The sequence below is a fragment of the Lygodium microphyllum genome, chromosome 23 (genome assembly GCF_053477565.2).
Source record: "Lygodium microphyllum isolate KBCC chromosome 23, Lygodium_microphyllum_v1.1.10, whole genome shotgun sequence".
NCBI lineage: Eukaryota > Viridiplantae > Streptophyta > Polypodiopsida > Schizaeales > Lygodiaceae > Lygodium > Lygodium microphyllum.
Genome location: NC_141157.1, coordinates 96,640,210 through 96,667,872, shown reverse-complemented (window position 1 = coordinate 96,667,872; position 27,663 = coordinate 96,640,210). Strand labels below are relative to the sequence as shown.

At 42.1% G+C, this 27,663-nt stretch overlaps 1 protein-coding gene across 2 annotated transcripts in view; it reads right to left on the bottom strand.

Annotated features, from left to right (window-relative positions):
- Window positions 1-26,315, bottom strand: part of LOC148016505 (Acyl-CoA N-acyltransferases (NAT) superfamily protein) — a 69,087-nt gene extending 42,772 nt beyond the window's left edge. Inside the window, exons 1-2 of one of the 2 annotated variants that reach the window (XM_087664611.1) lie at window positions 26,079-26,315; window positions 25,861-25,932 (exon numbers count right to left, since the gene is read on the bottom strand). In XM_087664611.1, the coding sequence (XP_087520737.1) occupies window positions 25,861-25,932; window positions 26,079-26,268 (262 nt within the window). In that variant the 5' untranslated portion in view covers window positions 26,269-26,315. The remainder of the gene's footprint in view (window positions 1-25,860; window positions 25,933-26,078) is intronic. The other variant, XM_087664612.1, reaches the window with a different exon arrangement.
- Window positions 26,316-27,663: the final 1,348 nt, after the last annotated feature.

Genomic DNA, 27,663 nt, shown 5'->3' with positions numbered 1-27,663 from the left:
CAAGAGCTCACAACCAAGAGATGACAGACTAACAACCCTAGAATAGGCAAGCTAACATTCCCTCTCAAATTCTAGGAGTGTCTGGAGACCCAACAATTTCATGTGATAAAGCATGGAAGCCTTGGCAAAGGCTTCATGAAGAGATCCGTTGCATTGTCCTCTATGGGACAATAAACCAGTGAGAACTCGAAATCCACGATTCGCTCTTGAACATAATGGTACTAAACCTCAATGTGCTTCTTGTGGATATGAAACACAAGGTTCTTAGCCAAAGGTAGAGCATGTTGGCTGTCCACATGTAGCTGAGGGGGTCATGTCTAGAAAACTAATCCCCGCCAACATTCAACAAAGCCACACTGCCTCCATAGCAATCAAACAAAGAGAGTGATACTTTGCCTCTATAGAAAAAAACGCCACAATAGGCTGCTTCTTACTCCTCCATGAGATAGCACTTGAACCAAGGAAGACAGCAAAACATGTAGTGGACTGTGTCGAATCCACATCACCGACCCAATAAGAGTTACTCCATCCAAAAAGAGTGGCCCCCTCTCTATACTTGATCCCGTTGCACCAAATCCCTTATAGATAGCACAGAACGTGCAAAGCAGCTCACCAGTGAGCTTGAGGAGTCTTCATAAAAGAAGACAACAAAGACACCACAAAAGAGACGTCTGGCCAAGTATTGATTAGCCCAATCCATAGTTGTCAAGTACGAAATGTGTGATACCGTACAGTACAATTAAATATGGTACTAAATGGTACCTTAAGATCTTATAAGATACGGTACGATATTAGTACAGGAAAAAAAAAATCATAGTGGGTATTTTAGACTAAAGATGATAGAATAAGTATGACGTCTAAAGAACAATGCTATTAGAGTATATAAGATGATTGCTTAAGAGTAACATGCCAAACCCTCTATCGTATATGCCTCACGCACAATATGCACTACAACTTACAAGTTACAAGTAAATAGATGGGATTGGATACATCATACGTAAATGATCATACAAATAAGAGAAGTGTACGCTTGAGAGAGAGAGAGAGAGGTGTGAGAAGCTTGATCATGAGAGAGAGAGGGGGGCTTTTTTTGTGGGGGGGGGAGGGGGGTGTGGAAGATTGATGCTTGAAAAAAAAAAGAGATTGGGGGATATGGCCAAAAGTACTCTTATTTTTCATACAAAATCATAGCACTATACCCAACCTCCAATGCAAGAGTCTCATCAACTGTGCTGGGAATAAAGATGCTCTGTGCCATCTAATAAATATCTAGACCATGAAAGAAATATAGAATCCCAAGATCCATCATGTCGAACTATCAATGCAAAAGTCTCAAAGTAATCTAAGCTTGCCCACTAAGAGAACCCCTTCTCAATAAGCCATGCCTTATGCTTGTCCAAGGTCCCATCTACAAGATACTTGGTCTTATAGACCCACTTCACACCAATCACCTTCCGCTTCTTCGAACGAGGAACCAGCTCTCAAGTCTAGTTCTGCTCAATAGAATCAAGCTCAACCTGCATAGCATTATGTCAAACCTCCAACGCAAGAGCCTCATCAACTGTAGTGGACTCATGGTCCTAAAAAATCTCTGACATAAGAGCATAGTTCATGTAGAGTGAACTATCCCACCGAGCTTGAATCCTGGCTAATTTGCATGGTCCAAGAGGCATCTCAAGGAACGAAGTAATCTCGAAATCCTACATGAGCCGCTGATACCACTGAGGAACGGTGATAGGCTCAACCTGCTGCAAAGGAGGCCGAGAGGCCTTTGGTACTTGTAAAGCACCTATCTATGAAAGGGACTCAACCTCACTAAGGGAAGGTAAATCCTCCTCATCCAATGAAGAAGACTTCCCCTTTGATAGCTCAATTTCCCCAAAGGGAACTTGAGGAGACGAGAAAGGGGTGGAAATACTCGAGGAGGAGATAGTACATGAAGAAGCCATCAAAGGTGGAAGGGAAGAAGATAAGGGAGAAGAGAAAGGAGAGGAAGGAGTCACAAACGAAGAAGGGATGCAAAGGGGTAACCTAGAAAGAAAGGAAGGAGCTGATGGTTTGGGGGGGCATCAATCGATAATGAAGAACCACTTGTATCAGAAGAACCATCAATCAAATCTTCAGAGGCCACAACCTTATCAAAGATCACATCCCTACTCACCTCGATCTTTGGAGTCTGTAGGTCATAGAGTCAATAGCCCTTCGTGGTCGTGTTGTAGCCCACAAAGATAAGCTTCTTTGACTTCGAATCAAGTTTGCTCCCTCTTTTCTTCTTGTCTACATGGACATATGCCTCTTACCCAAGGAAACGAAATTGGGAAACTGAAGGCTTCTTCCTAAAGAAAGCTTGGTAGGGAGTCATATCCTACAATGCCGAAGTAGGAGAGCTATTGCAGATATAAGCTGCAATGGCCACTGAGGAATGGGAAAAACTCCTATACTCCAATATCGATCGGGCCATTTTGAGCATGATTAGATTGGCACGCTCCACTATATCATGTTCTAATGGTGTGTTGGGATGAGAGTACTTCATCCAAATACATTGTTTCCTACAAAACTAAGAAAATACATTGGAAGAAAACTTGTTGCCGTAGTTTCCTTGTACACCGTGAACTTTGAAAGAGATTTGTGTCTCTGCAAACACCTCCCACTCACAGAAGTGAGTACGCCTCGCTCTTGTACACCAAGAAGTAGGGCCACACATAACAACTAAAGTGTCATCAATGATCAACACAAGGTACTTGGCCTTCCCATGGGAGGCCATGCCCATATTTCCACAAAGGGTGGTGTAAACCAACTCAAGCGGTATCAAAGCCCTCTGAGTAGCAACCTATGGATGAAGCTACCTATGTTGCTTGCCCCTTAAGCAACTAGAGTAAAGAGTGTGAATGGGATGGAAATTCGAAAGTCCCTCCATCTTCTTTTGAGAAGCCTGTCAAATAGCATCAAGGTTTGAATGCCCATAATAAGCATGCCAAAGTAGTCCAAGCTCCTGTGAAAACTGAGCAGCAAGGGCCGTAAGTGTGTAAAGTCCACCCTCATATATCCAAAGAGTAACTCCTGAAGATGCATCCTCCACTATGATCGCATCCTGGGCAAAGATGACTCGGGTACCTAGTTGTGTTAGACTGTAAACAAAAAAGAGATTAAAACCCAAATCTGGTACATAGAGGACTTTGGCCAAAGAAGTATACCAATCGCGTATGAAGGAAATGGTCTCCACTCCTCATATGGAAACGGAAGAGTTGTCACCAATGGTGACAGATCCCCCACTAGATCTCATGTCCTGAAACCAATCCTAGCAGTAAGTCATGTGGGAAGAGGCCCCACTATCCACGAGTCAAGGTTTCTCCTCAGAAGAAGAAGCAAGTGTCATATCATCCACCTTGAGCAAGTGTACGAAGACAAACTTTGAGATAGTGGATCTGGCCTTCTAATCCTTTGACCCCTCCTTAGGCTTCAAATGGGGATACTTCTGCCATCACTTCTCCTCAAGATGAGTATCCTTGTCACAATGGGAGCACTTAGACTTCTTGGATCCCTACAATCGTCCTTCTTGTCTGCCTATTTCTTGGTCTCTGGCTTCCCCTTCTTTCCTCTCCCTAAACTTGCATTAAAAGCTTTGATGGAGCTAGATCCACTCATACCTATATCTCTAAGCCGCTTGTCATGCTCCAAGTCGAGTTGGGCAAGATCCTCCCAAATAAGCGTATCTTGGATCCTCGGAGGAGTAAGAAGACTGGTGTAGAATACATCGACGAACTTTGGAGATGGCAACTATGTCAATAGAATCATGGCGATGCCCTCCAAAGATATAGTCCATCCAAGAGATGCAAGCTCATCTCTCATGTCCTCCAATTTGTTGATGTGGTCCTTCATGCAAGGAGAATCATTGGCACTAAGCGTCTGAAGTTTCTTCTCAAGGGATATGCGGTGAGCAAACGCCTTCTAATGTTAGAGAGACACTAGCTTCTTCCAAACCTCCGTAGCAATCTTCAATCTGCGAACATGAACTAGGACAAAATTCTACAAGCTCATAAAAGAAAGGATCTAGCTCTAAAGTTGAGCTGATCCCATAAGGCAGCACGATCCATCATTGATCCCACTACGGGATCCTCCACAAGATGAGGAACAGGATGAGAAACAAACTCCCAAAGGTGGAAGGTGTCAAAAACACACTCCACCTTATATTACCAAAGAGAATAGCTAGAACCATCCAAGTAATCCTCCTTGGGCAAAGAAGGAAGTACAGGAACTTACATAGAGGGTGCCATCGGAGGCATATTAAGACCATGGTGCCAAGTCTTCTATGAAAAACATGGAGGGAGGGAAGAGAAGGTTGCCGTACAAACTAACTCAGTGACCTCTGTGCTTCTCAATCGTCGCGAGGACTAGCACGATAATCTCTCTGCCTCTCAAAGGAATGATGAGAGACCTCATTCTCTGAGTCATCAAAGCATTCAAACTAGTAATAAGACATCTTCAATAACTTGCAATCACCCAAAAAGACTGTGTTTGGTTATCAACAGCATGGAAACAGAAGGAAGCCAGCTACAGCCGATGTGTAGATGTGCTGCCTGTGGAGAATATGATGTCACTTCCTGCCAAAGACTATCATTCGCTAAGGGATAAACTTGTCCCTTGGAGCAAAAACCTACGTTTTGAAGTCAAAAGATTGTCACCTATTGAGAAAACATGTTGCCTACAAGCAGAAGACTATCATCAAAGCTGCCAACCTGTTGCCTCAAGTAAGAGAGGTTGCCTATGCAGCAAACACAAGGGTTGGGACCTGTGTTTTGAAGTCCGGGTGATCACCTCTTCAAAAGGGCTCAACTATATCTCATGTTAGGCAATGATACCATGTGAGAGTGCGCAACGGAAGAAGGAATACAAACACAGAGAGAAAGGAAGAGAGAGAGAGCAAGAAGAAGAAGGAAGAAATCTGCACTGACTGAAAATGAATGCTGAATACAAAAGGGAGGATTGATCAATCCCTGTACACAGCCCGAGGCGTCGGTGAGGGCACCAAATCATGCTAAAAATGATGATGGCAGCAGTAGCACCAGAGACGGAGGAGGATACCGGAGTCGAAGGAGCAACTTGCAGAAAATAAATGCCAAAGTGAGGAATTGACAGCTATAAATAGCTATAGATCTCCAAATCTAGCCAAGCTGCCATAAATGGCCCAAAAATCTGGCTGAATTGCTGCAAATGATCATGGGGCTGCAATAAATACAATCGGACTGCATAGAAAAATACAACAAACAGTGACGTGGCATTTTGGGCAGTCAAGCACTGGCAGGAGGTATAAACCGACTCACAAAGATAAGAAAAGTGCTAGAAACAGAAGAAATGCACACTAAAATGCCAAAGCTCCCATGTCTCTGTCAAACTCTAATAAGAGCTCATAACCAAGAGATGATAGACTGAAAACCCTAAAATAGGTAGGCTAACAACTTGAACCTCCATAGCTCTTGCTTCTTTCTTGCTTTCGCTTGTGCTTCCACTCTTGCTCTACCTTTCAACCGGTATCAGAGAGGGCATTCGAAGAGCTTCACCAACATTGCATTCAGTGCAAGAAGAGAGATTGACTTACAACTTCCATGGCAGCCCCATTTGAGTCAATTTGAGGTATGCATTGGCCTCGCTACCTTCAACACTCGTTCCACACTGGTTGAGGAGCTTCCCAAGGCTTACTTAAGCCTTGTTGAGTGCTTACTAGGCTGAGAAGCAGCCATTTCTATCCATTTTGAGTGGATACACAGCATGCTGCAAAAGTCGTGGACAGCTATAGCAACTTGATAGCACTTTCATATTTTGGCTATAACTTCTACATACAATATCAAATTGAGATGTTCTATAGCTGGAAACGAAGAGTGCAACGAGAACTATAGATCTGAACAGTCATAGAGTTATTATGGGTAATTTTCAGCTCTCTGTTTTACACAGAACACAACAATTCTGGCTTGAACAGCAAGTTTATAGGTTACAGAGCTTTATGTATTACATGTCCACATGTTGTTCGGGTCTTCTATGTACTTATGTGATACTCAACATTGATGTTTATGCACAGATATGTTTAAGGCAATCTTTGAAGCTTGAGCTCCATTGGATGTCTTTCGATATTAACCATTTTCTTCAGTAATTCTTCCCTTGTGGCTTGAAGACATATTGGATATATATGCTCTTCGATGTATCATTGATGTGCTTGGGCTTCCCAAATGTTGTGTGCTTGATGTATTGAGCTTTGTTGTACTCTTGGACATTCTAGATTCGCTTCAAGTGGGAACCATTTGTATTTATATTACAAAGCTTGGTTCTTTGAGTCAGTGGGAGACTCGTTATGCTCTTTTGGTCTATGTTAGACTGTTCATTGTAGAGATTCATGACTGTGTGCTGATTTGCTTTGGAGTTTGGATACCTAGTACCTATCATTGTCTGTGGGTTGCCAATTGTGGACACATGCTCAATATGCTTTATTGTATGCATCTATGTATCTAACACCCTCAATGTTTTTTACAATGATCCTTGATTGCTACACTGCTAGTTGCATTTTATATATCCTGGTCGCTACCCAGATATTCCTAGCATTAGAAGCTTACTCCTTTGGTCATTTGCCTACAAATATATGGTCATTTACTACTATTTTATGGACAACAAAGCTAAAAACTATTTATGAGTAGTTTTTTTAAGAGCAGACACCTTGTTTGAGCACTCTAGAGCCTACTAATTGTGGAAAGCTATATACTCTTTTGTTCCCCACCTCTTGCTCTCACTTTTGGCTCAATTTTGGGGCTATTTTACTGTGCTTACAGCAGCCCATACTCTTATACTTTGCAATCATTTGCAGACATAATGGCAAGTACTTCAAATGCATCCAATGATAGTGCTATTTTCAACATCAAAAAGTTGGATGGCAATAACTTTCAATATTCGAAGACACAAATATAACAGGTTTTGGTGCAAAAGAAGTACATTAGGCCATTAAAAGCCAAGGGCATAGAGCCAAAAAATTGGGATAAAGATGATTGGAATGAGCTTAATCAGTTGTGCAAGTCCACTATCATATTGTCTTTGTCTAAGCATGTGTTTTTCAATATTATTTCGACTAATGGTGATGCATATAATTTATGGCAAAAGATAAGTCATCTTTATAACAAGCAAAGTCTTGCATCTCAATTGTATTGGTTAAAGACGCTTGTGGACCTTCACATGAAAGAGGGCACCCCTATGTCTACTCATTTGATGAGTTCCACTATTTTCATCCAACTTATCTTCCAAGGCATTCAGTTTGAGGATAACATAAAGTCTTTGTTCTTGCTTGTCACACTACAAAAGTCATGGGATACATTTCGTACTGCTATGTGTACTAATCCTCTTGAAGATCGTTATAAATGTAGTGATGTAGAGAATGCTTTACTTACAGAAAAAGTGAACATGAAGAATGTTGATGCAATCGACACTTCTCATGCACTTACAATTAGAGGTAGAGATGATGGAAATGAGAATAATAATCGTAGTAAAGACTCTCAACAAGGGCAAGTCTCAATCTCGTGGGCAATCACATAGTAAGTTTGGTTGTCACAAGTCCTCTTTGACATGTCATTATTGTGGGCAACAGGATCACATTAGGCCACAGTGCCATAAAATCTATAATAATAAGCACAATGAAAAAGACAAATGGAACGTGCAAGATAACACTAAATCTTATGATGATCATAGTATTGTTCCGATCATTAAATGCTTGCTACTTTATCACTTGATGGTACTCAGTTGACCAATGCTCTGTCTTCTTACTCTCAGCGTTGGCTTCCTCATTCGAGGGCTTCATTCCATGTTACCCCGCATCATCATTGGTTTCATAGCTACCATACTATTATTGGTTTTGCTAGACTGGGAGATGACACTACATTGAATATCATTGGTATAGGTAATATTAGATTGCAATTTAATACCGGTGCTTCTTTTGTGCTTCATGGTTTACATCATATCCTAGCTTTGACTAAAATCCTTATTTTGACTGGACAATTAGATGTTAACAGGTACCATGTATCTTTTGGTGATTCTACATGGAAGATCACTCATGGTAGTCTTGTTTTTGCTAGAGATGCCAAGGTTGGCACTCCCTATCCCTTGATTGTCTCTAGGTCTATTGACGATGTTTTGGCTATGACCGATCTTCCATATATATCTTTATGGCATCGTCGCCTTGGACACATGCCTTTGAAAAGAATGAAAGTACTTACTCATTTACAACATCTTCATCCTCTTAGTTACCGTGTTTTGATTCATATGATCATTGTCTTTATGGCAAGCAGACACGTTGTTGAGCTAAAATATGCATTACTTGCCGATTAGCTCTTAAACAGCCCCAAAACACACTAAAAATACTCTTTTAGAGTAAAACCCTAAAACGGGGAGCGATTCGAGAGAGTTCAGTGGAAACCCTAAAACAGGGAGCGGTTCGAGAAAGTTTAGTGGAAACCCTAATTTTTGGGGCGCCCTTCCACATCTATAAATACACAGACTGCCCCCGTTCAACAATCATCCTTGTTTTGCATGTTACACCAACCCACACACCCTCTGCTGCTGTTGGCGCCCAGTTTCCACCCTACAGCCCGCCTCCATCTGCTGTCCAGCCACATCGACTTCAGCCTGTCCATTGCTGTATGCGACAACTCTCAGCTGTTGGCGACTACTCCAAACTATCCCAGACTGCTGTTCAGCCTGCTATCCATCATCTCCAGGGTCAGCTAGCCTGCGTATTCAGCATTGCAGGCCATGACACTCTCAGACACTGTTTCAGCCTGCTGTTTACAGCAGACTGTGCACAGTTTCCAGCCCCCAAGCGGTGGTACACTACTGCGTTTACCAGTTTCCAGCCTCCAGACTGCTGTGTTTTGGTAACCAGCCTGCCACCATTCACTATTCAGCACTCCTACACTCCGACTGGTGGTCACAAACTTGGAATCCGTCTTCGGTGGACGTCACACTCCGACATTGCTCTGCCCTTGAGCACACTGTACACTCTTACATTTATTTACAGCATTCATTCACTTCAAAGTTGTATTCTCTCTCTCCCTTCTTCTGTTTGTGTTTGAGTTTTGAATTTTTAGTTTTGCATTTAGGGTTTGAGTTTTAAGTTTTGTGTTTAGGGTTTGAGTTTTGCTCTGTGTCTGTGTCTGTGTCTTTGTGTTTCTGTCGTGGTCGTACACTCTATGTATACTCAATGCAAACCCTAGCAATCTTCTTAACACATGTAACTCTCATAAAAAGGTCTAGTTCTACGAACATCGGTAAGCATTTGGCTCTTGTGCATTCAGATATTTGTGGTCCCATGCCTTGTCAGTCAGTGGGTAACGCGAAGTACTTTGCCACCTTCATATATCATTATTCGCATTAAGGTTTGGGCCTATCCTATTAAGCAAAAATCAAATGTTTTGGCTACGTTTCAGCCCTTTTGGGTCATGGTTGAAAACCGCTTTAGGTATAGGTTGAAATGCCTACAATCTGACAATGGGGATGAAGATGTCTCTTAGGCTTTTGAGCAACTTTGTGATAAGAGGGATATTAAGTCTCAATTAACCACCCTGTACATCCCAAGAATGATGTTGCAGAGTGCATGAATAGAACTATTTTGGAAAGAGTCCGTAGTATGCTTAGTCAAACAAGTTTACCACAGCATTTTTGGGCTGAGGTAGTTACTACTATTATCCATCTGATTAATAGATCACATACACTACTCTTGATGATAGATTTGCAAAGGAGATATGGTCTAGTAAACTCCCCTTGTATACACACTTTGCGAGTCTTTTGATATAAGGCTTCCTACCATATTTCCAAAGACAAGTGCAACAAGTTGGATCCAGAGTCCGTCAAATACATCTTTCTTGAATATGGGGATGCAAGTGAGATGGGCTATTGTCTTCGGGATCCACAGGCTCCAAAGGTTATCTGCAACCACGATGTTATATTCCATGAGGAAAAGATGCATATGGGACCAGAGTAAGTGATTGAGATACGTACAGTGATCTTTTAGAAGGAGCCTCTTGTTACAATACAACCAGCCCCAATTAGACAACCTGTTGCAATTGCAGATGATGTTGTGGCCCAACATCCGCCTATTGTGCAGGATCATGATGTTGACAAAGAGGACAAGCCATACAAGCCCCACAGTCAGTCGTGAGACACTCCACTAGAGTATCACATCCTCCTGATCATTTTGCACCCTCTATGCATTGTGCCAATACTTGCAATTTTACATGCATAGTTATCCCCCAAGTAAACAACACCACGGGCACCACCATTGTAGTTAGAAAACCACTCATAATGCGATGTAACATGAAAAGACGCACTTGAATCAAGTATCCAAGTATGCATGTCATCATCAAAATCTACAATCAATGCATGTGCACTCAAAAAAGAAGCAAGGAGTACATCACTGTCACTGTCATTCTCATGAGTGACTACGTTTACCTCCTCTATCTTCACATTACTTTTCTTTGCAGGTTGGTTGTCCTGTTTCTCAACCTTGTTGTCTTCAATGTTTTTGTTTTTACCTCTCTTTCTTCAATTGAAAACAATCCCATTTGTAGTGCCCGTTCTTGCCACAATGATGATACTCCACATTTTTGCCACGAGACTTGTTGCGTGCTCTATTTTCGGAACTGCCCTTTTGCTGAAATCTGCCCCTAGTGTGTAATGCATTAGAAGACTTGTTTGCTTACTTATTTTGCCTATTAAGTTCTTCCATCAACAAAGAACTCTCCACATTAGAATATAGCATCTGAGTATTTGAGTTACTCAAAGCTGTCTTGAAAGTATCCCAACTTTCAGGCAAAGTGCATAGCAAGAAAGTAGCCTTAAACTCATCATCAATGTGGAAATCCAGAGCAATCAGCTAACTGATAATTGATATTGCCTCAATTTGCCACATTGGTCTAATGGACTCAATGCGGACCTATTACTAGGGCCAGCTGGCCTCACATCCTTATAACTTCTATCGAGCGCAGGAAACCTTCGGCATCATGTATCTTCTTCATTGAGATGTCTTTACTTGCCTTTGTCCACTCTGCAAACTGCTTAGCCATTGGAACCATGCTCTTACGCAAAGGAATAGCATCTACTCGAAAGCATGATTCATCCATAAATTGGAAAGGTCTTTTAAGAGCCTTACTAGGAGCACAGGTCGAACACATTCAAATGTACAAACATGGTTGTACCTTCCTTCATGCAAAGGTCCATCAACTTTTTCAGCCAATAAACCTTGTTGGCTGCACTTTTCCAAGCATACAATTCCTCAAGTCTTTGCCACATTTCATATGCAAAATTCAGCTTCTCAATGTTAAAGAGCAAGTTGTCTAACACTAAGAGCTCTATGGTAGAACGTCAAGCTCATCCAAATCATTCCACTCTTCTTGTTCCATATCTGCTGGTCTTCTTCACTTCACTTTGATGGGCTTCACCTATTTCTTCTACACCAAGACATTGTAGTACTGTTTTTGCCATATTGCAAAATTGTGTGCACCCTCAAGCTTCTTGATGTGCAAAAGGTTGCTGCTATCACTGTTTCCAGCCATGATTTGCAGCACTAAATTGACTCAAATGTCAGCAAATGCAAGTCCAAATGTCACACAAATAACCTATGCTTCAAGTACCAACCAGCAGTGAAAATCAAGAAATTGCAGAAATTTCAGATCTACAAATTGATTTCCAAAATTAGAGAATGCCTGGTACTGCACTCCACAATCAATTACAGCCACATTTATAGGCCAATGCACCAATTACATGTGAAATCCCCAAAATTCTGCTGCAATTTCTGCTCCAAATGCATTCTCATGAAAATTTTGACAATTGAGGTCAAAAGCCCCAGATTTTCGAAGGCATATCCACCCAAATTTGCATCAATACATGTATCCAAGTGCATATACTAGGCAATTCTTGCATAAATTGATCAAATCCTGCAAAAGCCCCAATTTTCTCGAGTTCGATGTGCACAAATTTCAGTGAAATTGACAAAATTTCACTAAAATATGAAAAGCCCTAGATTTCCCGTGCAAATGTGCACCAAATTCGAAATTTCTAAGTCAAATTGTCTTGTTTTGCATCAAAATCCCCAAATCCGAGAAAAGCCCCAATTTTTCAGCTCAAAATGTCACACCGTGCTTGCACATGTGAACAACCATCACTGGGAGGGGAACAGATTTCAAAAATTAATTTTAAAAAATGATGAAAAGTTGAACAGTCGAAATGTGACGTTGTTGACCAAGTGTGATCTCTGCCAGCCCTTTGCCTGTGCCGAATCGTGGCCCCATTGCCTGCTTGTGGCCCCACTACCCAACCTGTCACACGTATTCGTAGCTGATGTGCCACCTAACCAGCCTATCCCCTGTCACCCGACTTCACCTCGAGAAGCGTGCACTCCTGCACAACTCTGATACCACTTTGTTATGACAAAGAGCGCAAGGATTGAGACATGCAATGCTTTCTCTCAGCAAAGAGAGAGTGTGAGTGCAGAGTAGAGAGTGAGGGAGAGAGAGTGAGAGCATGACTCAAAGTGGGTATAATCACGAAGTGTACCACTTTAGGTTTTTTATCATATATATATAAAGTACACGTGTAAGGGGGTGTGCACACCCGAACACCGTGAAAGGCACGGTGACCCTTTATTCCCAACATAACTAATATAGGCAGGCTAACAACCCCTCTCACATCCTAGAGTGTCTGAAGACCCAATAACCTCACGTGATAAGGCATAGAAGCCTAGGGCAAAGGCTTCGTGAAGAGATTGGATGCGTTGTCTTCCGTGCAACAGTAGGCCACCGCTAACTTAGAATCCACGATCCGCTCTCGAACATAGTGATATTAAACCTCGATGTGTTGTGTACGAGCATGAAACATGGGGTTTTGGCCAGAGCTAGAGCACTCTGGTTGTTGATATGCGGCTCCGTAGATCCAAGCTGAGAAAAGCCAATCTCTACCAATATGTGGTGAAGCCAAAGTGCCTCCATAGTTGTAGAATATAAGACACAATACTCAGCCTCTGTAGAAGAAAGGGCCACAGTAGGCTACTTCTTGCTGCTCCATTAGATAACTCCCGATCCAAGGAGAAGACATAACTTGTAGCGGACCGACAAGAATCCACATCACCTGCCTAGTCAAAATCACTCCAACCAGAGAGAGTAACCCCCTCTCCATACATGATCCCCTAGGATTGAGTCCCCTGTAAATAATGAAGAACACACAAGGTCGCTCTCCAATGCTCCTAAGTGGATGTCTTCATGAAAGAAGACAACAATGCCACAACAAAAGAAACATCCGATCAAGTGTGAATAAGCCAGATGAGGGAACCGTCAAGTCATAGAGGCAATAGCCCTTTGTGGTAGTGCTATAGTCCACAAATATGAGCTTTCTAGACTTCAAGCTTCGTCTTCCTCTTCTTCTTGTCTACATGGACAAATGCATCACATCCAAATATGCAGAAGTGAGATACAGAGGGCTTTCGGCCAAAGAAAGCCTCGTAGGGAGTCATGTCCTCTAACACAAAAGTCGAGAAGCAATTGCAACTATCAACCACACTAGCCATTGCCTCACCCCAAAGGGTATGAGGAAGACCTCGATACTCCAACATGGATCAGTGGGCCATCTCTAGCATGGTCCGATTCACATGCTCCACCACATCATTCTCCAAAGGTGTATTCAGATGGGTATACTCCACCCGAATGCCGTGATCCCTGCAAAACTAAGAAAAGAGATTAGAAGTAAACTCTCCACCATGATCTACTCATATGTAATGAACTTTAAAGGTAGTCTGAGTCTCCACAAACACCTTCCACTCACAAAAATGGGAGTACGCCTCGTTCTTGTACTCCAAAAAATAAGGCCACACATAACGACAGACGTCGTCTATAATCAGCATCAAATACTTGGCCTTCCCAAGAGAGGTTGTGCCCATAGGTACGCAAAGGTCAGTATCAACCAACTCAAGCAGAGTAGAAGCTCTCGGAGTGGCAACCTGGGGATGAGGCTGCCTATGTTGCTTGCCCCGCAAACAAATATGGCACAAACTGTGAATAGGAGAAAAAACAGGAAGGCCCTCCACCGTCTTCTTTTGAGAAGCCTGTTGTATAGCATCAAAATTTAGATGACCATAATGAGCATGCCAAAGCAGCCCAAGCTTGTGGGAAGGCCTCACGGCTAAGGTTGTGAGCGTGTAAATCCCACCCTCCTCAAGGCCCTGTCCAAAGAACGGCACTTATAGAAGTATCCTCCACTGTCGCCGCATCCTGTGTAAATACCACGCTGGTACTAAGCCGTGTAAAATCATGAACAGACAATAAGTTAAAACCTAAATCTAGTATATAGAGAGCTATGGCCGAAGAAGAATGCATGTCTAGCAATAAAGGAATAGTCCCCACTCCTTGAACGGGAATGGTAGAATTACCAATAATGGTGATGGTGGCCCCTCTTGCACTTAGATCCTGAAGCCAGTCCTATCTGTAGGTCATGTGAAAAAAAGGCTCCACTGTGAACGAGCCAAGGCTTCTCTTGAGTGGAAGAAGCAAGAGCTATGTCCTCCTCAGCAAATACATGCACAAAGATAAACTCTGTCGTCATCGCGGCAGTCTTCCTATCCTTCGAATCCTTCTTCTTTGGCTTCAAATGGGGGTATTTTTGCCAACACTTATCTTCAAGACAAGTGCCCTTCCCATAGTGTGAGCACTTAGGCTTCTTCTCCTTCTCATCCTTCTTATTGTCAGAAGTGGTGCGGCAATGGAACGTAAACATAAGCTGTAAAAAACTGCTGAAACACAAGACAAAAGAGAAAGGGAAAGACAGAACACAATACAAATGAGAACTCAAATGTATGCTCGGGAAATAGAATCCATATATCAAACACGAGACTGTCGCATACAACAGTGAGTCACTGGCTGCGTAGGCACCGGCACTGGCTCCTCTCTCCATGGGAACTCCAAGTGGTGAACAAGCCAATTGAGGAGGAGGCCAAAATAAATAGGCACAAATAATGCCATAAAATATGTCAGATTGGCCAGCATTTAATGCTGGTGGGCTAGCAATAAATGCCCAATATGACCATAAAATGACAATTAAAAAATGCCTAAATACCCTAAATAATGTGCCCAACCCTCTACAGCTCAAACTCACACATGAGCTCACATATCTGCTAATATCCTCTCTCAGATTATGGGTGATCTAATACAATACAATGGTACAATGAGAATGAATCATAAATCATACAACATAGAACCACCAAGTAGAACCATGGATACCCAAGCAGTGGGTGATCAAGCCACCACCAAGGTGCCTCGGAGAAAACCCGATATCAATGTCAATCGTACCAGCTCCGGAAAATAGAGAAGATCATAGCAACTCTCAATATCTGTCAACAATGCCTCTGAAGTAGCACACGTGACCATCCTGTCACCAATGCTGCAAAGCATAAATGACCATGGATCCCCCTCCTTTGGCCAAACTACCAAAGTGTCCCCTCATGTGAGCTCCAGACGAAAGCCACCCGCTCTCTGTCAAATAACCAGCCCATCATGAACATGGATGTCAATCCCAGCTCCAGGATTTGAACCTACCAGACTTTAGTCGATGCGTCAAGGACATCCCTCTCTGGATCCTGTGCATTTGTATAGAAATATAGATGAGGTACGGCTGCCCCATCTCACCACCCTCTCATACTCCCTCTCTCGCACTGGAGAGTCGTCAGGGATGACCTCATCACCACCAATAGAAAGTAGCTAAGGAAGGGGCCACCAAGCCCTTCCCACGATCCGAAGAAGAGGATCCCTACTGCGCCTTGGCTGGAGGATCCGAGTCAGAATCTGATGCAGATGATGACTTGTCAAAGTCATCCGCATCCTGCTTCGTCTTCTGCTCCATTTTCTTCTTGGAAGCCGCTAACTCTTTGTAGTCCTTCCGCAAGTAACCCTTCTTGCCACAGTGGTAACACTGGGCCTTCGACTTCTTCATCTTCAAACCCCTCTCTGAAGCAACAAGAGCCTCACCTAATCCTCCATGTAATGTATCATCAGTGGATGTGCATGGAGGAGCCATCAGTAGAGGATTTAGAAGAGAAGTAGAGAAGAGAAGGTATTTGGAGAGGAAACACAACCAAAACACGAGCACAAACTGCAAAAAACAAGAGTTCACATATAGTATAACCCAAAATCTGACCAAAAGAAGACAAAAGCTGTTGCAAAAAGTCAAAAAATCTATCAAAACTGCCAAAAACAGCAAAAAAGGCCTGAAGGTACAATCACCCAGCCAAGAAGGAGTCAAGAACACCAAAACACAACCTGAGTACTATCACAAACAGGCTCAAAAATTGTTGCGGCAGCCTGAAAACTAAAAACGCAGGCAGCAGAGGGGCTGTAGACAATAGACAAGGGCAAATCTGCAGAAAACGCAGGTAAAACAAGTCACCTGTATGGAGCAGCAGTCACCTGATCAGCAAGGGCAAAAACAGTCCTCAAATCAACAAGAAAACACAGCATGAGCACAAATCCTAAAATCTAATACCATGTCAAAAGTGGTGCAGCAATGGAAGCATACACATAAGTTGTAAAAAACTGCTGAAACACAAGACAAAAGAGAAAGGGAAAGACAAAACACAATACAAATGAGAACTCAGATGTATGCTCAGGAAATAGAATCCATATATCAGACCCGAGACTGTCACATACAATAGTGAGTCACTGGTTGTGTGGGCACCGGCACCTCTCTCCACAGGAACTCCAAGTGGTAAACTGACCAACTGAGGAGGAGAAGGCTAGAATAAATAGGCACAAATAATGCTATAAAATATGTCAGGCCAGCCAGCATTTAATGCTGGTGGTCCAGCAATAATTCCCAATATGACCATAAAATGACAATTAAAAAATGCCTAAATACCCTAAATAATGTGCCCAAGCCTCTGCAGCTCAAACTCATACATGAGCTAACATATCTGCTAACACTTATCCTCTTGCTTCTTGTCCTTGGCTGTGCCTTCGTCTTCTTCCCTCTACCTATGCCAGTAGTAAAGGTCCTGGTGGAGCCATAACCATTGGCCCCAACCTCTCTGAGTTGCTCATTGTGCTCCAAGACAAGCAATGAAAGCTCCTCCCATAAGAGTGTCTCACAAGTCCTCCACATGATAAGGTCGGTGTAGAAGACATCGAACCAAGGAGATGATAGGTAAGTCAGAAGGATCGTAGCCATGTCTTCAAAGGATATCATCCAACCAAGAGAGGCAAGCTCACCTCTCATGTCCTCAATCTTCATGATGTGCTTCTTCATAGAGAAGGAATCATCAAGACTAAGCATTTGCAACTCTTCTTAGGGAAAATCTTGTGGGCAAACGTCCTATGTTGATACAAAGACACAAGCTTCTTCCACACTTCCGCCGTAGTCTTCAACCTGTGAGCATACACAAGGACAGAATCCTGCAAATTCATAAAGAGAAAGGATCGGATTCGAGAGTTCAACTAATCCCACAAGGCTACTCGGTCCATAGAAGTCCCATCTATTGGATCCTCCTTAGGACAACGGATGGAATCTGAAACAAAAGCCCAAAGATCAAAAGTGTCGAGTATGCACTCCACCTTACATGACCACAACGAGTAGTTCGAACCATGGAGTTTGTCTTCTTTGGGCAATGAAGGTAAAACAAGCACCTATACCGAGGGTATCAAGGATGGCATATTCACTTCGAACCGAGCCTTCTATGATGGATTAATAGAAGGGGGACTGGTGCCAATAGGGGACTCCTCTCACTAACTATAATCGCAATAATCGTGTCTCCAAACAAAAGAATGTTTGGAAAGAAGCTCCTCCTTTGAGTCATCAAAGCTCGTAAGCTGGTAAGACATCTTCGATCCTGCAATCACCCAGGATTTTGCATTTTGATGGAGACAGCAAGAAAGATAGAAGGCACTCAGTTACACAGGCTGCAGACGCATCATCTATCAGGGAAAAGCTGTCGCCTGCCACCAAGATGCTGCCGCCTACACCGGAATGCTATGACCTACACCAAGATGTGGACACCTGGAAAATACAAATTTGTGTTTTCTACAAAATGCAGAAATAGATGCCACCTGATGCCTAAAGGCTGGGTCCTGGAGATTGTCGCCTAGCTGTCAACAAGATCAAACGGACACTGGACCACCTGTACAAGCTATAAACGTAGGCAGAAAATCTGCATTTTGAAGATCTAGCTGCTTCTTCGCGATGAAAACCTACTCTTTTGCAAGAAATCTCCAGACTATGTCCTCACTTAAGCAATGATACCATGTGAGAGTGCACGACGAAAGAGAAATATGAACACACACACAGAGAGAGAGAGAGAGAGAGAGAGAGAAGAAGTAGAAGATGAAGGAAGTATACTACACCAACTGAAAAAGAATGTTGATACAATGGAGATGGATTGATCAGTCCTCGCACACAGCCCAAAGCGTCAGTGAGGACACCAGATCAAGCTGATGACGATGACAGCACCAAGCACAGAGAATCGGAGTGTCGGAGTGTGCACCTGCAAAGGGAAGATTGAAGACTTAAGAGTGTGTGTGTTTGCCAAGTAGGGAAGGTTGGCTATAAATAGCCATGAATACCCAAATTTGGCCGACCTACACCAATAGGTGCTAAAAATGTTGGCCGAACAGCATTTAATGTTGGTCACTAAAGAAAAATGCCAGAAAAAGCTAGTGGAAGAGAGCTGATAGCCAAAACTCGCAAAACCAAGATAGATTGAATGGTGAGCAGTTCAAGCCCCAAAGGCTGCTGCATTTTGGTTTCCAACCTGCTGCCCTTCCATTTCCAACATCAGCCTGATTTGCATTTGCATCTACATCAGGTCATTTTTGTGTTTTCAGCACTTTTCTTCATCATCCTCTACTTCAACTAGTGGTCAGTGCACTCAGAATCCATCTCCAGTGGAAAACACACAAGGACACCTCTCTCAACCTGGTTCCACAAGAGCCATGAACTATTGGACAGCTTTGCCCTTGAGCATTATGTTCATTCTCTCATTCATTTACAGCATTGATTCATTCTCTTTTGAGTTCTTTTTCTTCTTTGTTTATGTTTGTGCTTTTGTGTTTTGCATTTTGCATTTCAGGTTTACTGCTATTGTCATCTACTCCTGGAGAGCTCCAAACTGTTATCACTTGCTGTAGGAATGGTCCCTAGTGGCTGCAAATCACATCATTAGCATCTCCTTTCTCTCTAGTAGCCGCCTCCTCTCTCACAAGGGTTGGAATAGACTTCTACCAGCCCCCAAAAGCGTTTCTTCCACTTCCATGGGTATGTTTTGCTAAGTGGCAACCTTCCAATCCCATTTTCTAGCATTATCCAGCTTATTAAATTAATTTTCAAAAGACTAATTCTAAGATTTAATTTATCAATTATTCTAGTGCCTAGAAACCACTGACATTAATGGCCAGTAAGTTGGTCTAGACCCATATCTGACACCGGGTACCACCTAGTACTGTCATACATAACTTATTGCAACTTTTGCCTTTGGTATCAACTAATATTTAGCGGTCCAAGGTTCCACTCTGTAAAATAATTAACTGTCACCTCACATGTGCAAGTCACATTAGCACATTTGATTAGCTCTAATTAGATGCTAAGCAAAGCAATAAAATTTCATGTCCTCGTGACACCACCATACTTCTTCACCCTTCTACTTCCTCAACAACACCGTCAAGTAGTTTGGATAGCTAGTATGTTTATGATGTTTTGGACCTAGCTATCTCTTTTCATTCTCGCCACAAGGCATACTTACTCGACACACCACAACTATCTATTCTCAATCCAAAGAAAAAGAAGAGTTCATTGTGGTTCCATCTGCCTTTGCAGGTCTTAATAGGCCACTGGGCAGTCGATGAGCACACTTTGTCTGATGCCTTGGCCTCACTGGGGTGATCACTTGGGCTCCCTCAATCAGACAACCATCATCTCTATAGTCTTGGTAACATAGAAACATGAAACGGGGAACGGGAACAGGGACAAGGACGGTGATGGGGACGCCAAACCTAGGGAATGGGGACGTGGAAACAAGAACAGCATTTAAAAAATTAAACTTCATGAAAACAAATTTAACATTTCACTCATAATCCATGTGGACTCTAGAGTGTTAAAACCAAGGTATATAATCCACAAGGACAAATCATTTTAAGTTTTAACTTTAAGATATCATACATCATTCTAAAACTACTCATGAGAAATTGAATTGCGACTTACAAGGCTCAAGAGGTTATCTATTCTATTATAAAATGCATAATACATATACAATAAATGATAAAACAATGAACAATGAACTAAACTTTAAAGTCTAAGCTGAAATAACATGCCTATGGTCCCATTGCCAAAAAACATAAAAGATTACAAATATGAAGTCTAATCTTTAAAAGAACATGCTCATTGCCCCAAAAAAGACTCTACAAATATAAAGTCTAATCTCTAGACTGAAGCAAAATGCGGCATGTCAAAAAAGCCCAAAGGACAACTGCAAGAATGCAAGTACAAATATAATATCGGCATGGCACAACAGCCCAAGTGTCACACTGCCATCAATGATCATAATATCATATACAATGTACATGTGTCATGTATCATGAGACTCATGATAAGTAAACTAAATCAATGATCATAATATCATATACAATATACATGTGTCATGTATCATGAGACTCATGATAAGTAAACAAAATCAAAGATCATCATCATGATCTGAGGCTGCTCTAGCTACTCCTGAACTACCAGCCTCATCATCATGTGTACCATGAATTGTTGCATCTTTCTCAACATCAGCATGTGTCTCCTCTTCTTGCTGCATCTCCCACTCTGTGAATGGATCGGGCTTTGTTATCATACTATAACATAACATCCTCAAACTAGCACTAACGAATACTAGATCGTTTGCCCTCTCCACACCAAGACAGTTCCTCTTCTTTGAAGCAATGTGAGCGTATATACTCCACAATTGCTCCAAACAAGAGAAGCTAACCAACGAAACGTGTTACTAATGTATCCACCTCTTCCTTATTCTTGGGATCCCAACTAGCATCAAGTGTGCTCTATCTACGTACAACATGTGGCACTGTTGATGCCATGGCCAATGCAATGCCTGCAGTAGGTGTGGAGGTAGCACTTCTTGATATTGACCTTGCTCTAGACACATCTGATGGGGATGGTGTCACAAAAGTTGCAGGGTTAACTGCAACACATCGTGGTCTAGATGCAAGGTAAGCTTGTTGGCCTGCTACACGATCATGAAGCTCCCTTTGCTTCTCCAATGTCACATTCGGACAAAACTATACCTTTGAATTTGGCTCATGTAGAATATGAGCTCGGACCTGATTATGCATAAAACGGAACAAGTGGCAATTGGTATTTCATATTCTAATATTTAAGTAACTTTGAAAAATTAAAATCAATAAAAATTTGAAATACAAATGCTCGGCTCAATGGATTACCTTGTTTGCTCCACTAGTTCGCTTGTATGGGCAAAGCTTGCAAGTCCATGGTCAAGATCCTCCACCACTCAAGGGGCGGTTAGCATTTACTTTTTCCCACCATGACCAATCATCAGACCTTCTTCCTCAACACCAGCCCCAACGAGCGGGGCGGGAAGATGAAGCCATTTCAGGCTGAAAATTGAAATAAAAATGGCTCAAGAGAAGTGAGAACTCGAGTCTCAAGAGAAGGGAATGGCGTTCCCTATCCCGTTTCAGACAGGGAACGCTAGGAATGCTACTGCCTTCCCTGTTTGAAACGGGACAAGGAACACCATGTGGCACCTACTTACCTGCATTCCTTGTCTGAAACGGAACAGGGAACGCAACGTCGCACCCACTTACCTGCATTCCCTATCTGAAACGGGACAGGGAACGCCACGTGGCAGTGGGCACCCACTTACCTTCGGCCCACTGTTGCTCCCACCCGATCGTCTGTGACTCTGCGGCGTTCCCTACTGCATTCCCTATCTAAAAAGGGACAGGGAACGTTCCACAGATTTGCAACGCGTCCCATGACGGCTTCGTGCCGGGGACGGCGATTCCGCGCGCCGAGGGGCCGTTCCGGCCATTTCTTGTTTCTATGCTTGGTAGGCCACTGAGCAGCCAACATGCACCCTTTGTCCAATGCTCTCATTGTTTTGGGGTGGGATGCCTTCGAGTATAAATGGACTTGAGCTTTTCTTCCATTCCCTTCTTGATTCTAGTTTTGGGTCTAAGGGTGGTATTGAGCTAAAAATGCATTGCAAACCAATTACCTCTTTAAAACAGCCCCAAAACATGTACATTACCAAAAGTTTCATTAAAGGGTGCTCGGTCCTAGAGAGCTTCTGCGTCCCATTAACAAAACCCTAATTTGGGAGGATCCTTTTGCATCTATAAATAGACAAGCTACCCTCCATTCAATCTATCCTTGTCTTTTAGGTTTTGGCCATATAAGCCCTTGTCCACTAGTTGTCCAACCCCCAATGACTATTGCTACATGGTCTACAATTTTTGTCCAACCTCCCACTATTGTTGGTGATCAACTACCATCATTTTCAGGCGGTTACATTGTTGCATTTACTAGTTCAAGCCCCAAAGACTACTACATTTCAATTTCCAACCATCTACCCTTCCATTTCCAACATTGGCTTGATTTGCATTCACATCTACAACAGGTCGTTTTTGTGTTTTCAGCACTTTTCTTCATCATCCTTTGCTTCGATTGGGGATTACTGCACTCGAGATCCATCTCCAATGGACAACACACATCTCTACTTCGAATTGTGGTTACTGCAATCTAGATCCATCTCCAGTGGATAATACATAGCGACCCCTCCCTCAACCCGCTCCTACAAGAGCCACCAACCATTGGACAGCTCTACCCTTGAGCATTCTCTCGTTCATTTACAGCATTGATTCATTCACTTCAAAGTTCTCTTTCTTCTCTGCTTGTGTTTGTGTTTTTGTGTTTTGCATTTAGGATTCAGGGTTTGCGCTTATTGCGTTACTATCTAAGGTTACTCTCTAAGTTATCATGTTTCAAACGTGTTCATTTTGTGTTTTCTCAATGCAAACCCTAGCATATCTTTACGGCACTCGTCTCTATAATCCACACCCTGTTTGCATAGGATATCTCGGTTCAAGCTATCATTCACTACTATCTAGACTTGGCACCTATTGTCCAACCTCTCTTCTCTTGTTGGTGACTAGTTTCAACCTGTTGTCTATGTCTAAACTCTTGCATTTACTGTTGTTGATCACTGCACAGCCTACATTCAACTCAAATCTGCTATCGTAACTTGCCACGTCATCAATTGTACTTACATTTGCTATCTGCAAGCTTGCCACATTTCTATAGCCTGTCTTAACCAATTTAGCTCTCGCATGGCTACGACATCAGCATACCAAGCTAGGTTTGCAAATTTCCTACATTCCTCTATCTGCTTGTCACACTAATCCACCTTCACACTGCTACATTTGCTACTGCCAAACTTCTTCGAAGGCTGTCTACTACATTTTGGGATCCGTTAGAGTGCCATACACTCTCTAGCTTATACCCTCCCTCTACCCCGATCCTAGAAGATATGGAAGTTCAAGGGTCAATATTTCACCTTTACATAATGTGTTTGCTACATTGAGCATCTCATTCGTTCATTATCTTCTTCAATGTTTGTTGCCCTTGAAGTTATTCCCTAATTGTGTTCTTTATCAATTTGTGCTTTATCATACAATTGTGTTTGTTATTTGTTGGCAAGTATTTCTTTACATTTGTATCACTGCAATGCAATTAGGGACAACTAGAAGGATTTCAAAGGGGAGGTCTATCATGGGACATGTACTTTTAATGCTTAGCCTTGGCATTTATTAAGTTATGCACTTGTAAGGTGCACAAGTGAAGTGCAAGTTAGTTAAGTCACAATGACAACCTAAGTACCTAAGTATACAATGGGTGACATTGGTAAAAGTTGCATTAAGTTATGTTGGGCCTAATATTAGTTTGAACTTGAGACATTAATTGCGCCTTCAAAATATCCTATGATGACATTATGACTAGGCATTGATTAATAAATTAACGCTTGTCCAAGGCCAATTAATGTTGAGAACAACTTAAAGTTTCAAACTGATTAGCATATTAAATGAAGATGGGCATTGACCAATTAGTGGGCAAGGTCAATTGGACAATTAATTGATTTTCATAAATTTAATTTCAAAAATTAATTAATTGATGCTCAATATTACTTATGGAAGGCTGCCACTTGGCAAACTTGCCCATACAAGCTTAGAGATGGTTGTTTGGGGCTGGTTGATTGTGGAGACGGCCATTCAAAAGCTAAAGAAGGATCGTTCAAGCTAGGTCGATGGATATTGGTGCATTTTGGGGTTGCCAAATTAGCTCTAAGACAAGCGATACCTAATCATGCAACGTGACAAGACACAAACAGCAAGTTTCCTTCTCCTCCTCAATGAGAGGTGATGCCAAAAGAGAAGGGCTCACTAGTTACGCCATGGTCATACCCCCTTTCAAAGCCATTGGTACCATCAAACTCGCCATTAGAGCTAGTCACGCCATGGTCATACCCCCTTTCAAAGCTATTGACGCCATCAAAGTTGCCATTAGAGCTAGCATTCAAAAGATTCTCTCTTCAACTAATTTTCACTCTCTTCTCTAACATTCCCTCAACAATTGTCAGCATATTTTAGCCATTGGTGAAGAGCAACACTGATATTTGCTAGTGAAACCCTAATTTTCAACAACACTTAGGGTTTCTCAGCTACCTCGAGATCCATGCCCAATAATTGAAGACTCAGAGTCTGAAGTTGAACTATGTATGTGTGTACATATGCACGTCTGTATTTACACGATAATCGGCCTATCTTTCCTTTAATGTCATCCAATTTGCAGCCTATAAAAAGGCATGTGACACACTCACTCCTACATTTGTACTATCACTCCAATTGCAACTTCAAGCCTCACTAGTGATGTGATACTTCCAATAATTGACTTGATTATTTGGAGACTTCATTGGTTGCTCATTTGGACAACTCTTGAGAGCCTATGTCATCCTTGAATTATCAAGCTACCTAACATATTGAGCAAGTTGGTAGAGCACGTACACTATCTCCATTTTCTTCATCTTTCTCACGTAAAATGGCATCAATTGCTCAAGCTCCTCATTTTCACACTTGTAGAAGAGCATCTTTTCTCTTGTACATAGTCTAGAGCACCTTGGTGCTTTGGCTCCCCTCATGTTGTAATGCCATCTTAGCTTGCACCATCTTCAGCAGTTGATGTTGAAACAAACAACCCCACTTGATGCAAAAACGTATTTGTTCAAGCAGTCAAGCTGCAGTTGAAAATGTTATATCGTGTATGCATGGTAGATCCCCTAAGTGACATTTTTTCGTGATCAAAGTGCCCTTGAGTGCTTGTACAAGTCATGCACGCAAGATAGAAGACTCAAGCCGAAGTGCACATTCCACTCCTGCCATTGCTGCAAATGGAGAACGTCTATGAAAAAACCTTGTGCACCATGCATGTGAACAACTTATTACTACATAAAGAAGTCATATTGTGTTTATCCTACTACCGATGGGATCTGCACACCTTACATAAGCCGTTTAATACAGTCAGTCCTAGGAGTTGAAGCCCCTGAAAATTTATTTTCTGCCTTGTCTGGAACACTAACACCCTCAGGAAGGGAGACCATATAATACAGTCGGTTTATTCCAATGTCCATACTATCGTCTAAAAGCTATCCTGATGTCCACTGATCACTCTAAGGTATCCTTAAAGAGCAAGATCCCTAAGTTTTCCTTGAAGGGCTAGAAACAACTTTGATTATGAGTCTACCTTCTTCATGAGGATCATGCAAACGCCACTGTCCATTGATTCTGTCTTTGTCCAGGACGATGAAAGTGCATTCTGCAAGTGCATTGAACTATCAGGTTATGGCCTCGGGTTGTTTTTTTCGTTTTTCCTTTATACTTCTTTGAAGAAGAAACAATGAGAAAGGGTGTGTTTCGTCTTCTGGCATGAGATGATATGACAATGGCGGACGAAGTACTGACTGAAGGGATCGACAGTCCAGGAGTGCTGCATCTCGTACTCCTGCTCGAGAGTGAGGGGCTCGGAGCCCGTGGCCTCCAGGAGGCCGGGGTCTTGCATCCAGGAATGGTACGTGGGCACGTGTTCCCGCTTGTACGGCACGAGCAGCGTGCGTTTCCCCTCCAAGCTCACCTCCTCGTCCTTTTTCCCCATCCCAGCACAAAGACACTTGAATTTTTCAAAGCTCCTGTCCTCCTCCCTACACGTGAGGGCAAAGAGCCCAAGTAATAAGCAAAAAACATTTGGGCGGTTTCACAATGCTCCCTACACGTGAGGGCAAAGAGCCCAAGTAATAAGCAAAAAACATTTGGGCGGTTTCACAATGCTCTGAACACAAAACATTAGAAAAGTGGAACTGGTCACTCGTCTTGTCACATGTGTCCGGACAATTGAGGATGAACCGAGTGTATCAAACGATTGTTTCTCAACTTCTGCCACGCTCTTTTGTCCAAATGGGTGTGAAACAAGCCTTATTATAAGGCCCGCCCATTCTCTAGAACATTCAAATACTAACAATAATAATAATAATAGTGTAATTATATTAAAAATCAAAACTTCAATCAAACTTAATAATATATTCACTATTATCAAGCGTTAGTAAAAACAACAAAGGGGCAATTGGAAAGAAAGCCCTTTGCAACATCGAAAAGAGATATAAACAATAGCCTCAGCAACATTCTCCTATTAACATGGGAGAGATTCATAAAAGTCGATCAAACAATCAACTAAGACTCTCTAATTTCTTAAATAATCTCCTTAAAGATAACTATTCAACCCCTACAAACACTATAACCTCCCCTAGGAGGGGCAAAAAAGAGTAGAGAATATAAAACAAAGTATTAGTTTCAAAATATGGAAGGAATAGGTTATGACTATGTATAGACAAAATAAGAGCCATACAAAACATTGAATGAAAAAGAAGTTGCACAAGAAAGACAAAGTATGATCTCTAGGAGTTAGTGGAAAATTTGGGTACCAATCAGAAAACCTCTAAGGTAGAGGAGTCTACTAATCAGGTGACACTTTTTAGAACCTAACTAGAGTGAGTAACATGACATAAGTATTTGGATTGGCAATTATGGGAACAAAATAAAGAGCTCCTATTGTTGGTCATTGGTTCCAAAACCCATTATAGCATTAGGTCACAAACATATTTCTCAATAAGCCTTTCATTATGACCTTATAAAGGTTGATTTTTGTTAGTCACACTTTCACATTTCATTATAACCATCACTTGAGAAAGCATCATGGCATAAAATTTTTCATTTTCAAATTGTGTAATACATTAGCACTAGAAATGTCAATTAATTAATAGTAGTTGAAGAAATGTGATGCATCATGAGTAAGGTGTTATTCTATTGGCTCCTCTATCCTACATTGTCATCTCTCTTGCTATAGCTAAAGTGTTGAGCTTATAGATCACTTATTGTTTCAAGCATTTCGAGTAATGTGGCTATGCCTATCTCTCATCTAGCCATTGCAACTATCCAAGTGAGTAGCAAACTCACCGATTTACCTTCTCATTGTAGTCTATCCGTGGAAGGCTTG